At 39.5% G+C, this 16,229-nt stretch overlaps 1 protein-coding gene across 2 annotated transcripts in view; it reads right to left on the bottom strand.

The window, feature by feature from the left end:
- NBEAL1 (neurobeachin like 1) overlaps positions 1–16,229 on the bottom strand; it is a 127,924-nt gene that overhangs the window by 58,578 nt on the left and 53,117 nt on the right. For both annotated transcript variants that reach the window (XM_019553749.1, XM_019553750.1), the window contains 11 exons: positions 15,855–15,953; positions 15,153–15,733; positions 12,788–12,920; positions 11,665–11,784; positions 10,292–10,595; positions 8,856–8,941; positions 7,823–7,912; positions 3,567–3,735; positions 2,385–2,518; positions 882–1,041; positions 684–786 (listed from right to left, as the gene is read on the bottom strand). In XM_019553749.1, the coding sequence (XP_019409294.1) occupies positions 684–786; positions 882–1,041; positions 2,385–2,518; positions 3,567–3,735; positions 7,823–7,912; positions 8,856–8,941; positions 10,292–10,595; positions 11,665–11,784; positions 12,788–12,920; positions 15,153–15,733; positions 15,855–15,953 (1,979 nt within the window). The remainder of the gene's footprint in view (positions 1–683; positions 787–881; positions 1,042–2,384; positions 2,519–3,566; positions 3,736–7,822; positions 7,913–8,855; positions 8,942–10,291; positions 10,596–11,664; positions 11,785–12,787; positions 12,921–15,152; positions 15,734–15,854; positions 15,954–16,229) is intronic.

Here is a 16,229-nt window from a genome sequence, read left to right as displayed (position 1 = left end):
GTGACCAAGCCGCTGGGTTTTTGGTTACCTGTTTAACTGCTATAATTAAAGGAGGTTAAACAAATAATTTTTTAATGATATTTACATCCCTACTGATTAATAAACCTCCAATTTAATTAATTGAATGATACTGTTGAAGTAAAAGAACAGAATAGGAGCAGTTTTTGGTTCTCTAATGCCCTCTGGTACAGAATAACTCTGATCTGGGCAGAACATAAAACAGGATTTTAGCTTTCAATTATACAGGAAGATCATTAACCTTTGCCCTTGAAGTTCCATTGAGAGTTCTAAATTGTTTTAAGTTTATCACTAAGATTATTAGAGTCATCAGGACAACTTATCAATTGCATTACTCAGCTTCTTTCAGACACTTTCACCCTTTAGAGCATGAATGTGGTGATCATCAACCAATTGTTTTTTCTGGATAGCCATGATACTACACAAAAATACTAAAAATCCTCTTCCATCTTGTAAACTCTACTAAGTTTTCAACAAATTTCCAGTCCTTTTAGCATGAGTTTTATATAATCTTGTAAAAGTCAACTGAGATAAAGAAGAATTAACTAACTATAGGAACATGTGCAGCCTACAATATTAATTCTTGTTTTGTGCCTGGCTTCTTGAAAGGAAGCTGTTGACAGAATACAGCAAATTATGAAGCAGCAGAATAACTCGAGTCATACCCATAATAAATCCTAAGTGTGTCAAGTAGGAACTGCACTCCATACTTCTTTCTGAAGAGCCTCCTACTATCTTTGATGGTTGTGGAAAGGTATTGTATATGTCCTAAAATACAAAATGTTTTCTGTTAGAACCTACAGAGAGATACCCACATAGAAAAAAAAGGTAGTGTTTTAATATAAAAAACTGCATGTTTTCACCAATTCGGAAAGGGAATTCTCCATGGTTCCAGATACTGAAGTCAAAGAGTAAGTGTTGATACATCTGTTGCAAGAGTTGCACATTTTTTTCTACAGAGACTTGTTCAATCAATAACTGCACAGCCACCAATACATTCACATCCATCAAGTTGCTTGGCACCTAAAATTCAACCCAACAAGATAAAGAATATATATTAGTAATAATAATATTTTTATTATTATTAAGGCAACGATTTTTATGATGCCTTTTACTGAACCAACTGTATAGTCTTCCATGCTATAGTAGGGATGGACTATTGTTTTCTTTATGATGGTCCAGGCAGTGTATAAGAGGCACAAAAGAGATCATAAAAACTATCAAAAAAATCCTTGACTCTTATACACTGCCTGGATCATCACAGCTACAAGTTTCCAAGCCTACTAGTAATAATCTGGTGCTGGTTATTTAATGTGCAGCATATGTATCTTCTGTTAAACTGCTACCTAAAAAATAAGGCCCTCTTGAATTTCACATATCAATATTTTCTTTCCATATGGCAATTCTGTTCAAGCAAAGAGCTCTTAGAAATAATTTTAAAAAATCCTTCCTTTTCTGATTTTAAAATACTTTTTGTATAATATTTTTGTCTGGTTTGTGTTCCTATTTAAATAGCTGGACAGCAAAAATCCACAACAAAACACAGAAGACAGACAAATCATAATTTCTTTTTGAAGACATAACAAAACTACTATTTTCTTTCATCAAAACACTGTCTTCAGAAGTCTATGAAGTGACATACATATTGTAGAAGTATAAATATTGTATCTGTACATATGACAGTCAGAAGAGAAGCACAAAGCTAGTTAGGCTAATTCCATGCTGTATACCACCAAGCCTAAATATTTTCTTCACAGTGGATGCATCTATACTAATTAACTGCATTAATTGTGCAATAGACTAATTTGCTGCAGTGTAAAGCATCACAGTCTACACGTGCAACACTATTAGACACCAGCAAACTCATTTTAACTGCCATAAGTACCGTCAGGGACAAGTACTATCATACTGCAGTGAAAATAACTGCACCTAAACACACATGTAAATACTGACTTGGGCATACATTGTACCTGGTCAGCCCAGGCAGCAGGCAGGGGTCTGACCCCTGCCTGCTGCCTAGCTACAGGGCTCCACACACTGGGGCAGCCAGCCCCAACACCAATACCCGAAGCCTGAGGCTGACCTCCCCCTCCCAAGTCCCCTGCCACCCTGGGGCTGCTCTGCCCCAACTCAAACTGCTGCAATCCCAGGCACAGCGTCTGTACATGCACCCTGGACCACAGTTTGAGCATCTACATGTACCATCACGGCACCTCAAGGGCTCATGTAGATGCACCCAGTGGTGTGAATCTCTGAAAAGTATTGCTATTTACAGTAAAATCATGGCCTCGCTGAAGTCTATGGGTTTCAGTGGAGGCTGCTTTCACCTGCCATATTCACTGCACAAAGAATTCAGGTTTGTTCACCTTCTGTAACAAGGCTCCTAGGGTAGCAACTCCATGGGAGTGAATGAGATTTTCTTGATTAATAGGATGCCTTTGGATAAAGTGTTTTATCATCAAGATGAAAGTTGCAACAATATTCTTTTCCAGGCGAGACTCTGCAAAACAGCATATCCTTTAGTTACACCCTGTTTTACAGTTGTGCTATTTTGTTAAATTAGGAGGAAAGAGACATGAAAGCAAATGTCTTAACTTTCTCACAATATTCTTGAACTTCCTAACTCCCAATATATTTACCATCTAAGCTGTAGCCAGTTTTTAGATCCTGAGATGTAGAGCTAGAGTCATTACTTTCATCTCCAATCATGACTTCAGCATCTATTCAATTGTGCCACTTGGACAAGGCGTTCCTCTCTTTAAACCCACAATTTGGATCATCTCTCTGCACTTGCTCTCCACCTAAAGTTCAAAATGTCCTCTTCTCTCCTCTCTTTTTTGTTTTGCATAGTATATCTAGAAAGATTTTTAAATTTTACTTCACCATTTTTATTCCAAAATTAATGTCTATTTTTTTCTATACAAATACTGATTTCTAAAGGGGTTCTGTTCAAACTACAAGAATTCATGCCAAGCTGAAATTCAACACAGCTAAAAAGGTACTTAAATAGTTTTCCCTTTTTAATTTTAAAGACTGAAATCTGTCCATAAACAAATAGCTTGAAAAATCTAAATGAAAATGTAAAATAGGCTACTGGTCTATAACATGAGGAAGTTCCGTGTTCATCTTCTCCACCACCACTGAAACAATGATATATTCTTCCATTAATCTTAATGGACATTGAATCAGCCTCTTTATTATTTTTCTAAATAGTCAAGCCACATTTTGTTTAGAAATGGAACAATTACATTTTTGACTCCTTAATATGTCACAAACAAATAACAAAAAGTTAAGATATCACAGCTAAGGTCCTTAATATTCAATGTATACGCTCTTCCATTAATTTTAAGCAATACCAACACTTTGATGGCTGATTCAGATGCTCAGGAGCAAAAATAGTTTATTAGCATTATAGTTAGTACATTAAAGTAACATATAGTCATAGAAGCCAGATTTGAATCACTAAGTATGCACTAATAGTGGCAACCTATTTTTTTTAATTAAATCCTTAGCTTTAACATAATTTCTGGTCCATAGTACTTTCCTACCTGAAGCCTTGGTGGAAGTTAATACCACCCAGTCTCCTTCAATAGGAGTCAGCAATTCTGGAGGTATAGTGGTCCCATCAGACCTCTCAGGAACCTGTCCACTGAGAAAGCTGATCTGCTCCAGCAGTGGAAACAACACATTTAACCCACCGATACAATTTATCATATCCTGAAGAGAAAGCAAGAGAAACAGACAGGAGAAAAAAAAGTATGTATATACATACTGTATGGATATTTTTAAGCGTAAAAGAAAAAGTGTCCTCTTCTTTAAGAAAGGCATACCATATTTACTTGAATACAAGACAAGGTTTTCCCCCCCATAATCAGCATGGGGGAAAAAGTCCCTTGTCTTATATCTGCATATAAAGAATCCTCATTAAATAAACTGTTTATCATTAAATTGCTGCCAAAAGCAGCATATACTCAGCAGTGGAAATCAACTATGAAGCCGATTAAAATGCAGCTAACACCGAGAATGACTATAAAACACATGGCCCATATTGAGCAAACATGCTGAAGGGAACCTACCTTTTTTTTTTTTTTTTTTGGGGGGGGGGTGGGGATCCTATGTGCAAGTCCCAGAACCAGAAGCCTTGCAGTTCAGATGCCCTCTATTCTTGCTTGCTCCTAGCCAAAAGGAGCAGGTAGGGAAAAAGCACAAAAGCAGTCCCCCAGTGTCACAAAATTGCTGGCAACTATTTTTTTGGGGGGCCCTTAAAAATAATGGGCAGGTATCGCCTACACAGGGAACTGGCACTGGGCCTAGAGGTACTGCAATACCAGGCTGGCACTGGGTGGGCCAGAGCCAGCCCTGACACCCTCCCCTTAGTACCAAAAATGCATGATCTTAGCCAAAAGGCCAAGATGCTTATTTTTTTTAAATTTAGCTTCCAAGACCAAATCAGTTCCAAATTATGAGAGAATGGGTGGGCAGGCAGGGTCTCCATGGAGACTGGCCCAGGACCCCCCACAAGTAGGGTGTGCTTGGCCAGGTGGACAGGATGGGGCGGGTGGACAGGGAGTGGTGTCTAGGAACAGGACAAGTGGGCAGGGCTGGGATCACAGGGCAGTAACAGCGCAGGGCCAGGGCCCAGGGGAGAGCTGCAATCAACTCTGCGCACATCCCTAAGATGCGTGTCAGTTTCGCAGGAAGGGACGTGTGGGGAGTGAATTGCAGTTCAGTCCTAAGTCCCAGCCCCGCACTGTCACCACCCTGCATTCCCAGCCCCACCACCCCATCCTGCTCCCAGACACCACCTCCCCCAACCCCCCACAAGTATGATCCACGGGTCATATTTTGCCACCCATGCTCTAACTACACCAAGTCATCCAAGGTCAAGAATGATCATGGTATCTCCCCAGCCAAATAAGTCTCCTGATGGGGAGCTACCACAATTATAGGTTAGTGCAACCTACCTGAATAAAATCTTAGTGCACACAGTCTTCCTCAGTGTCAACTCTTTTACAAAGTTGTGGTGAGCCACCATACTGAATACATTTTACTTTTTCTTCACTTCCATCACTTTTCTTTCCCTTTTCCAATGAGTCCTGTTTCTTCACCAGCCTTAAATGTCTAGCAAACAGAGCCCTAAAAAGTTCACCCAGAATCCCTCTGCTACTTCCCTATCTCAAACTGTCACATATGATTAGTGTGGCTCCATGAGGTAAAGCCACACCACCTTGCCCTGCCCCTTATCTGCATATAATTTTTTTGAGCATCCCACAACTCATAACAAGAACACTCAGTTCCAGTCATGAGTGGGGGGCTAATTATCATATATATCCTTTGGTACTAATGGAGTACCTATTCAAAAACTTGCAACAGTTTCAAAAAAGGTAATATGCATCAATTCTGGATCTGGATGAAACAAATCTATGGGTTCTATATGCAAATTACTACAGCTATATTTAATTCCTACAGCATTGGGGATCAGGCATGCTTTAATTTGAACTTGTGGCATGTTAAGGCCATGCCATGCAGCCCAGCATGCTACACATTTAAATTAAAGCACGATACAAACCAGCCACAAGGATGTTCCATGTTAAATTTATCATGGGATAAATGGCTGAATGTGTAGCATGTAGCAGTTTATTCAGTGATTTATATTAATCACACAATAAGTGTAATACCTGCCAGAGCCCTTAGTTTAACAATTAACTAACAAACATTTCTTAGTTTAATAGTATCCTTTTCAAATCTCCAATTTCAGAAATTTTAAATTGAAATAAAATATTAATCAAATTTATTTCTATATTGGCTTGCTAAGTAAAATCTACTCAAAACCTCAATTCTTCCTGTCTAAAAAAAATGTCTTAAAATATAATGCTCAGGGACACAGTTTACACATCTGCATGCAAAAACAGAGTGTGGATCTTCGTCTTCTTTTTGGGTACTGGAAAGGGCACTACACTCTTTCTTCAACCTGTTTGGGAACAGAAGCTTTTTTTTTTTTGGGGGGGGGGGGGGGGGAAGAGGAGAAAGGACAGGTGTTCTCATCCTGTTGTCTCCCCATCTCTTTACTGCCATTAGTTCCTTCATTGCTGCTCCGAACCCCATACCTCCTCATAAATGTCCCTGTCTTCAGCCTGCAGAATCCAATTTTAAAAGCCTTTATTTTTCACACCTAAATAAATGCTGCTTTAGGATAGGCCATTTTTGTACCTGGGGTAAATATATGAGGAAGCGTAGTCATGTTTCACATGGGGACAAGCTAAAGCCTAATAATTTACAAGCAGGAAACATGTCTGAAGTCTGAGAGCATTAGCTGCACCATCTCTTTAGCCAAAAAGAAGGGTGTTCACAACCATCTTTCTACATTCTCCTCATTCTGGAGCTTCTTGAAAGACCCCAGGAGGTAAGTGCTTACTCTCTTTCTCCCTCAGAACAAACGCTACACATGTTCAGCTCAACAGACTTCTGCTAAATATAAATTCCCACAGAGGCAGTGGAGTCAAACCCACATTCTATCAGGTAAGGATAGCAACATTATATCATTATCAAACCGTTCATGTGAATCACATTACCCCATTAACTAGCAAGAGTGCCTGTACTTTAAAGGGAACTGTTTGCCAACTTGCACAAAGCCCATACTCCTACAATACTTTCTTGCGAAAAGGAAAGGGCATGCCGGTGGAGAATAACTATGATTATATGTACTCTATTCTTGACAAAGAGTCTTTCAAAAAAGTTTGAACTTTGTCTTTGCTATAGAGAGCTCGCATTTTCTTTGTTCAAGTATTCATTCTTAAAATACTGTGAAATGGTATTTCCTGCAAAACTAAGAAATTCTCTAAGGCATTGTTCATTAGCTTGTACTAAAAGATTCCAGCTCAGTCACTGGAAATCAGTGGAGTTACGCATGTATACATTGGGTCTGATTCTAACCTTTGAAATTAGTTTGTGCTACAGAGTTGGCTGGTGGGTAAATTAGTGAACAAGATGACAAACAGGAACATAATAGCTAAAACTGCTGCACGCTAAGTGGATCCCTTTCTTTTTCCAGTGATTTGCAGGACTTAGATCTTTAGGGCAGGGATTAGCAACATCCAGCCAACAAGCAACTGGATCTGACTCACTGGCTTCAATGGTGGTCTGGTGGCAGGTGGTTTTGCCCACACTGGGGCTGGCAATGAGGAAGTGCGCTGGAGGTGGACAGTGGGAAGCTGCATCCACACCACAGCCAGGCAGTGGGAACAAGCAACAGCAGGAAGCAGCAGTGGTGGTGGTGGCTAAAAAGGAACATTGACCCACCTTGCACCTGATCTGGGTTGGTTGGGCCTATGGCTCTGAAATGTTGCTGACTGCTAGCTTAGGGTATTTTATGAAGCTAAAGGAACATGAGAAAAGAACTGGTCTACATGGAAGACTATATTAATTTATGTCCATAAGTCACTTAAAGATGTAAAGGACTGATGCTGAATACTAAAATATTATTAGGCAATAATAGAGCATGCTAGTATTCTTGAAGTTTTTTCAAAATACACAATATATGAACTGGGCCAATTCTGCAGAAGGCATTTGCTCACCACAGATTTTTAATATTTAAATTTTGTTTTAAAACATTATTCATGATTACTTTTAGTAGGATTCCTCCATACTTTTCCTAAAATTTACTGCAACTCTGCTACAGCTCTATAATTAATTCTTGGGGAAAAAAGCCTGTCCAGCAACTTTCTGATACAATGGCAACTTCTAGCACTCCTCAAGTAACCAGTATGCATTTATATCACATTGCATCGATTTACTATGCATTTACCTTGATATCCCAATTCACTACTTTGTTTCCAGTTAACCTTCCATGTAAAAGATTTGTGGACAGGTCAAGGCAGATTGGAGTTCTGCAGGCCTTTAAGAGGAGGGGAAAAAAAACAGCTTCAACGTAACTGCTGAAAAATTTAAAGTTTCTGAATTACTTGTATATATTTACATAAAATATAAGGCATAATACAGTAAGAAAAAAAATGGCATTGCAGTAACACTAAAGGCAAGACTTCAATGACATAGGATACCTAGAATACATTTTTGTATTTTAAGAACATAAGTCAGAGATGTATTATTTGATATCTCTAAACTAATGATGGTGAATGCCAGGAAGAGCACTATGGGACAAATTACTCTAGATCACTCTAGACCAGGGCTGTCCAATCGGTAGCCTTCAGGCCATATACAGTCCCTGAAGGGTAAGCATGCAGCCTGTGGGCTCCTGCCTGGCTACCACCCACCCTCTCCCCCAGTTGCTCCTCCTGTGGTGGCTGGGAGGGAAGCTGAAGTGCCCAAGCTATATGCATGGCAAAGTAGGAAACTGGACTGCCCACAGTGCAGCAGGCTGGTGCATGTAGTTGGGGGGACGAGGGGTAGGCAGGGAGTGGTGCTGTGTAGCCCAACTCCCTTCCTCTTCCAGATTTACGTGCCACATGCACAGTCATTCTCCCTCTCAGCCACACAACCCCACCATTCCTCCCTAGCTGCATGCACCACACAGTAGGTGAGTAAGCTGTGCATGTAGCATGGTGAGAAGGGGCTGCTGGAAAGCCTGCTTGGCAAATGGGACCAGTAGGGGGGAGGGGAGCCCCAGATGTCCAGAAGTTGGATAGCCCTGCTTTAGATAGTGTACTTGGTTTAACGCTCTTCCTTTAATACATCCACTTCTGCCACCGTCAGAGAAAGTATTCTTGAATAGATAAACCAGTGCATCCAGCAAGGTACTTCATATGTTCTTAAGGTATGTCCACTTTTGGAACTACTGTCTAGAATGTGTCCTTAAAAATAAATCATGTGTTCATTTCTACCTTGGGTATATAGTGAAGGAGCACTTTACTGAGCAGATCTGCTACTTCAGATTCTTGGGGTTTCCATGGAGTCAAGCAGTTTGGACCTGAAAAATATTTTTAAAGAACACACTAGATCTTAATATTAGTGATAAAATATATATACATTACACTCTGCTAAAGCTCCAGGACACTTAGAACCATATACCTGGTAGGGCTGTGCAAAGCTCTGGCCCCCAATTCGATTCAGCAGAGATTTGGCCCAATTTGGTGGCCACATCTCTGAATCTGAATTGAATCAGAGGACCCTTTAATCTGTCTGAATTGAATCGGAACCCTCCAAATCGATTCCGAGAGATTCAGAATAATTTGACAATTTGGACATAGACACAGCTTTAAATGTTTTTTCTACATACCTCTAGGTAGCAGGTGGCTGGCAAACACTGCAATTCTGGGACGCAAGAAGCGTCCCACAGAAGTGCAGGGGGTTCCCCAGCGTGCTCGGTAGAGACCCAGAAATAGACGAGAAGCACTTTAGTTCCACTTCTGGGTCCCTCAGGGAGCACACTGGGGACTCTCCCCAAACCTCCCTGGCTCAGCGACTGGTGCCTCCTGAGTCTCAGAGGATACCCGGGATCCCCCTGAGCCCGGGGGGCATAAGGGGGTCCCCCCTGCACACTCCCTGGGAGACCCAGGTTCGCTGCCAAGCCTGTGGAGAGCCCCCTCGCACTCCTGTGGGATGCTCCATCCGCCGCAGCACAGCATCAATCACAAGCTGCGCTGGTACCTCAAGGTATGTAGAAAAAAAACATTTAAAGCTGCGTTTACGTTCAAATGCTAATTCTCTGAATCTGCATCGAATCTTCAGATTCGGATTCGGCCAAATCAAATCTGGGACTGATCCAAATCAATGAATCGAATCACTGTTGCTGATTCAGGCCGAATAGGAATCCAAAATCAAACAGGGCCTGTTTCGCACACCCCTTATGGTCATATAGGCAAAGTCCCTCACCCCTCCTCAGTTTTTAAGATATGCTTGAAATACATTATCAAAAAGTTATGGAGAAAAAAATCCTCCTTTAATTGCTAATATAGTTCCTAAAGATGAATCTTCAAAGATGAATAACTATCTTTAACTGACTTAAAGAAGGCAAGAAAAATTGAACAGTTTCACTTACAAGCTAGTATGTTGGGAAGTAGTTTGAAAAGACTCATGGTTGGAGTTTATACACATTACATACATGTTTAACTTACAGCTAAAAATCAGAGGGATTTAGAAACTGAGCCAATAATTAATTATATTTTCACAGAACTGTTATACCTGCACACTCTTACCAACATGATACATTCTTTAAATCAGTCCCATCTTTTTTTATACATTTGAACAGTGTATAGTACAATGGAGTGCCGACCCATAACTGGAGCTCAGTAATGCTATCAACACAATGACCACTTACCTGCTAAATACAATGCTTTCACCTGAGAGGGTTGGAGTGCTTCATGGAAGATGATAACTGACCCAAGCTGGCCCTCCAGAGATGTTGGACATCCCCATTCACTATCCTGGGTTCCTGCTGAGATCATCTTGGTGATCAGCTCTGGTTTTGTAAGTAGCCCACCCCAGCTTGCTGGGGAAAGAATCCCACCTAGCGATGATCGATGAGGCAGAATAGGAGAGGAGAAAGGTGGGTCTGGTATTTGAGATGGAGGTGGAGTAGTTGTCCTCTGACCAGCTGAACCAATGCAACAAGAAGTAAATGGCTGGAAACGCAAGTGTAAGGAAAAAATAATATTAAATAATGCTGCAGAAAAATATCAACTATCCCCAAGACTTCCACAAAAATCAACTATATAAAAATGGGATTAAGTTCAACTAAATCCAAGAAATATTAAAGGCAGACCTGTCTGACTGGAAAATTGTAGTGCCACTGTAGCCATGACGGTCCAGGCAAAATATAAGCAACATGATTTGTTTGGTAATATAATTTATGGGATTAACTACAGAGTTGAGATAGATGTTAGATAACCTTCAGCTACAAAACAGCCTTCCAACTTGTCTAACTTCTTTCCTTTAAATTTTAAAATAGAGTAGTGATTTAACTTCATAATACTGTAATCCAGGTTTAACACTGACTTGTTTCACAAAAAGGAGAGACTACATTGACAGAACATCCACATATTTTATTTTTCTGTATCATTTATTTTTATAAATCATGTTGACGTTTTGTTGACTGGTGCTTTTTCAAGTGAATTTGATTCATGCCTGTAGAAATGATCAGATTAACACCACCATAAACTGTTGTCTCCTGTAAATATATCCACTAACCAAGGACAGCACAGATAACAGCCTATACAACATTACTCTCACTTTGAGTGCTAAAGTACTAAAGAGAACAACCTCTAACTGTGGGAACTATTTTTCTGTTGTGCGTCATCAGAATATCTTCTGCTGCAAAACTGCCAAAAAGAGAGACCATTGATGCTAACTGTGATAATGCTCAGTTGATTGCAGGAGGAAAAAAACATGTAACCTGGAATAAACTCCTTTTACATAGCCTGCTGAAAAGGGATCAGTAAAGAATTCTTGGTCAACATTTATTTATTTTTTAAGCTGCTGTATTTGAGATGAACCACTGCTGAACAAGAAACATACTGGGGATGAGCTACACTAACCTAAATATTTTTAAACTGCAATAGCTGCTAATTGGTTTCTACCATGGTTTTTTAAATCACCAACAAGCCATTTTCATTTTAGTTCTCAGTTTTATTTAACATTTTTATAGGAGATAATTTTAGAAATCAATAGGTACAATGAGAAGGACTGACTTACTTCATTCATTGCAGGAAATCTGAGTGGAGCAGATACCTTCTGCTGTCCATTGACATAAATGTAGACAAGGCTTTGACCAAAGGGCCTTTTTCCAGGCACATGAACAATAGTTATATTGTGCTAGTTTAGCAATATAACAACAAGAATTAATTAGGACATTATTAAAAAGCAGTGAAATAATTCTATAACTACTCAACTGTTTCACTATGAAATGAATGACAAAAATCATAGCAGCAAATAAACTTTTATAGCATAATTGGAAGGTGAGACTAAATACCAATCAAATACTTCTTTAAAAAAAGTAATACAAAAATGCATGTATTAAAAAAAAAAAAGATTCCCCCACTCTCCCTCCCACCCACCCCCAAAAAAACTTGCTAAGGCTTTCTCTAGTCTCCTGATAATTTGCCAATATTTTGTTTAGTTAGGCAACATTTTAAAGGTTCTTTCTGTCAGAATTAGGAAGATTTTATTTCAGTCAAGGATTTCCTTAAATGTACACAAAAAGAGAGCTTACTCTTTTCATAATAATAAGAGAATCCTCATATATAGGAAGGAAGAAGAATGGCAACATAGTAACACATTTGTATTTTCTAAGTCTTTGACTTGGAACTCAATTATAGTGTATAAACATAACAAGAGCCTAAAATATATCCCAGCTTCCAAAACCCATCCCAAAGATCCGCTCATTTGTGTATATCCTTCTTTAAAAAAGGAAATCAAAGGCACACTCGTGTTGCATGTAAGAATTGTTCTTGGAAAACTTAACTATCTAGAGCATTAGCATGACATACCATAGATAAAACACATAGTAAACATTACAGACCCTATCTAATTAACTCATCCAAGTATCCTCCCTGACATTAATATTCCGTGAGATTTAACGTTAAAAAGGACAGACACACAGATGTACACACAGAGGCTCTAAACAGTCTAACACAAACTAGAAAAAGTTTTTGGCATAAACATACAAATAACACATCTCTAAGAGCTAAATAAGTACAGACTACTTACACGGACTGTACCCTATTCTTAGAATCGGAATTTGTCCTTATGCAATATAAAGATTAAAACCACTTGTTATTCTGTCCTAAACCAAGTGAGCTTAAGAAGCAGGTCTTACCCAGAGAGAGTCACAAAAACAATGGTCTGGTAGCATCACTGTTGCATACTCTCGCTTTGTGCAAACAGCAACCACCAGCACTCCAGAGTAAGTAATAAAGGCCTCAAACCCCATTCCACTTCCTGTAAAAAAGCTACAGAATGAAGGGAAAAAAATGGAATACAGTGCAATAAAGTTTGGGAAACAATCTAGCTATGCAACAATTCAGAATAAAACTTGCAAAAATTGGCACAGCTGAAACCATTCTAATCACCACTAATGGACTATTTAACAAAAGGACTTTCAATGGGCCATTTCATTAAAACTAACAAAGAGAAGTCAATAGCATAGGTACAAAGAATACTAAACAAGCCAAAAGCATTCCACAAAGTTTCTCAAAAAAGCTGGTAACCATCCTCCTCTTTATATGATGGTGGACATGAGGAAGAGCATGTGCTCCAGCTACAGCATGGTTTGGCTAGAGAAGCCAGGCCAGGCTGGAGGGGTCAAGTGCAGGGACATCCAGGGCTATTAAGATAAGACTACCCATCCACCCAGCAGCCCCACAGGGTACAGCAGAGTTTTGCTTAGGCACACAACTCATTAGTTATGCCTTTATGCCTGCCTGCTTAAGGTTTATCAGATAACCCTAATATATAGGCAGGAGTATATGACATCACCCTGCTTGAGAACCACTGTGGTAAGCAGAGGCAGTACAACACTGGTTCTCAGCTGGGGATGCTGTCAAATTCAAAAAAGGTTTTGGAGGGGGGCTCTGACTGTAAAAAGGGTGAGAACTACTGCTGTAGAGTTTGGGCTTTGGATGGGTTTTTTGATGCAAAATTTTGATACAGACAAAAGCCCTAGGGCATGCCCTAAACTGGCAAACAAGTACTTTTGTGAGTACATTTTATTTCGCTTGCCAAACCTAAGCATAAGTTACATCAGCAATGTACTTTTATACCAATATAAGCTTTATCTATAATAGGAAGGCTTGTTGGCTTTTCTTATGTAAAAACTCTAATGCAGTCTTCAAGACATACTAAGAAATACTGTTAGACTTGCAGCTGAGGCAATGTAGGTATTATTATGGAGCAGAGACATTTTGTCTATGATCATATTGCATTCTACCAATGCATAATCCTCCTACGAAATGAAAGCTACAACATGCACAGAGACCACAAAGCATGAAGATAGCAGTAAGGTCAGTCTTTTCATGCTTTAACTCAGTTGTAAGCTTAAAAATATTTTTCATTTTAGTAACAATTGTAATCTTACTCATCCATCTCGACACCCTGCTATCTTAACCCAAGATCTCCAACAGCAATCCTTAACCAGTGAGCAGACATACGGTATCACATACAATACACTAACTCCATCAACTCATTAGAAGACGCAACTCATTGTGAATTCAGTTTAATGACCAATACTACTACTCTAGCATTATTAAACCCAAATCCAAATGCAGCTCTTCAATCTTATGTTGTAATCCCATCAGATTTCAAAAACTGAAGGGGTCTGGATTTAAATATACAAGAAATGGTGCTGGGAGTTCAGCAGATGGCACTCTTCACCAAGTAGTGCTGTGCTCATAATCCAACATGATGTTATATGATGCTGTGCTACTGGAAACCCAGCATTTTAGATTTTCAAAAATAAAATCAAAGCCTGAACTTTCTGGTCATTAAAAGGGAAGGTATTATTTCCTGATATAATTCACAAAAGAAGAGGGTTAACTCTGGTGTCCTGGCCAAGTACAAATTTAGACATTATCCTCTGCAATTCCAGCTGCAGTTTTCACTAGAACTAGCTGCATTTTATGACCTGTTAGACCCTATGGAAACATGTTAATACATGTTTACATGCCCAATAAGTGGTCCATTTCCCCCGTTTTTACAGATAGGAAAAAGCATCCTGCAATCCTTGTGGGAGGCAGTATTTTAGCCTTCTGATTTAACCTGAATACAGTTATAGAAGTGGGTGTTCCTGTCCTGTAAGTCTGTATTATTATTCCTGTAGCAAACTAAACTTTGAGAGTGGATGGCTAAAGCAATCACTGTGAGATATGCAAATATGGTGAATCAGCATGTGTAAATCTTAAGTTACTGCCTGTTAAATCAGCTCATGATAATACATGATGAGTTTTACTTTGTGTTTTCAAGACAATCTGTGCCTGCCAGTCTGGCAACACCTTCCCATACTTGTGGCTGGAATAATTTATTCTGAAGGCCCTGGGACAACATAACAACCGCCATTTACAAACTCAAACAAATAGTATTTTGGCATGAAATGTGCTATATAAATGTGAATATTAGTACCAAGTATGTAACAGGGAGTAAATTACCCAGAACTGTTCTACCACACAAAGTAATCATTGCAAGTATACCTGTACAGTTGCTTCCTCTTGCCACCCTTGCTGCCAAGGCCAGGAGTTGCTTGGTCCTGATCAAGACATAGCCAAACATTGAAAGAAAAGGCAGAGCCTGGCCATTTATGAATAGGTGGCACAGCAATTCCTGCCATGCTATGGGATAAGTCAAAATATTGCAAGGCACTGTCCAGGCCCTGCTTCCGAGCCATTGCTAGAACTGCACGCATCACAGGGATGACATAAGGGTGAGGCTCTTTTGGTTCATCAGTCCTCAGCAATCGTATTAGTTGAAGCAGTTCTTCAGAGCTCATTGACTGACTCCCCAAAGAACCTAGAAGGGCAATCATGTTCTCAGCACAAGTGCAGTGGAGGGCAGAGTGGAAGTTTAATGTCTCAATGATGCAGGTGACCATGTTTGCATTGACACATGTTGCACGGCTCTGCCTGTTAATACAGCAAATTCGCCTCAACCAATTTGAGATGAAGATCTGTAGGTCATGTGACTCTAGTTCTGGAAGCCACTGGATTAGCAGCAATAAGGGCTGGACATTACTAATGCCCAACAGTCCAACAGACATGTGATCACCTTCAACAGCCTAGGAAAGAGCAGAGAACTCAAAACATGAGCTACTGTTCTATTGAAATAAAATAATGTTACAAAAAACTATCCAAGAGACATAACCCTTCTGGTTAACATTCAAAATAAGCCCATCTTACCATATTCATAAGTTCTTTCAGCAACTCCCGTGAGGGCTGACCCAGAGATTTGAGTACCTCATATATATGTGCATAACCAATCCGTTCTTTAAAGACCTCCTGAAGATTAAAAAAAGAGTTTCATTAGAAAAGAAGGCTCAAATGGCTCATCTGCCTTAATGAGATTTAATCTAACAAAATACTAGAGCCAAAAGAATTCAGGTGTTAGGATACCCTTTATAAAAATACCACAGATCTTGATCCAACGCCTAGAGAAATCAATATAATTTGTTTTTTCTATATGTGGCTTCAAGAAGCCATAACTTAATAAAAGTTTTCATTCTAGCAGGCAAATTACAACAGAAGTATATCCTAAAAAGCAAGGCTACATTTTAC

Source organism: Crocodylus porosus, unplaced genomic scaffold (genome assembly GCF_001723895.1).
Source record: "Crocodylus porosus isolate Cpor-Errol unplaced genomic scaffold, CroPor_comp1, whole genome shotgun sequence".
In the NCBI taxonomy this organism is placed as follows: Eukaryota; Metazoa; Chordata; order Crocodylia; family Crocodylidae; genus Crocodylus; species Crocodylus porosus.
Note: the sequence above shows the minus strand (reverse complement) of the source record. Positions and strands in the feature narration are given on the sequence as shown.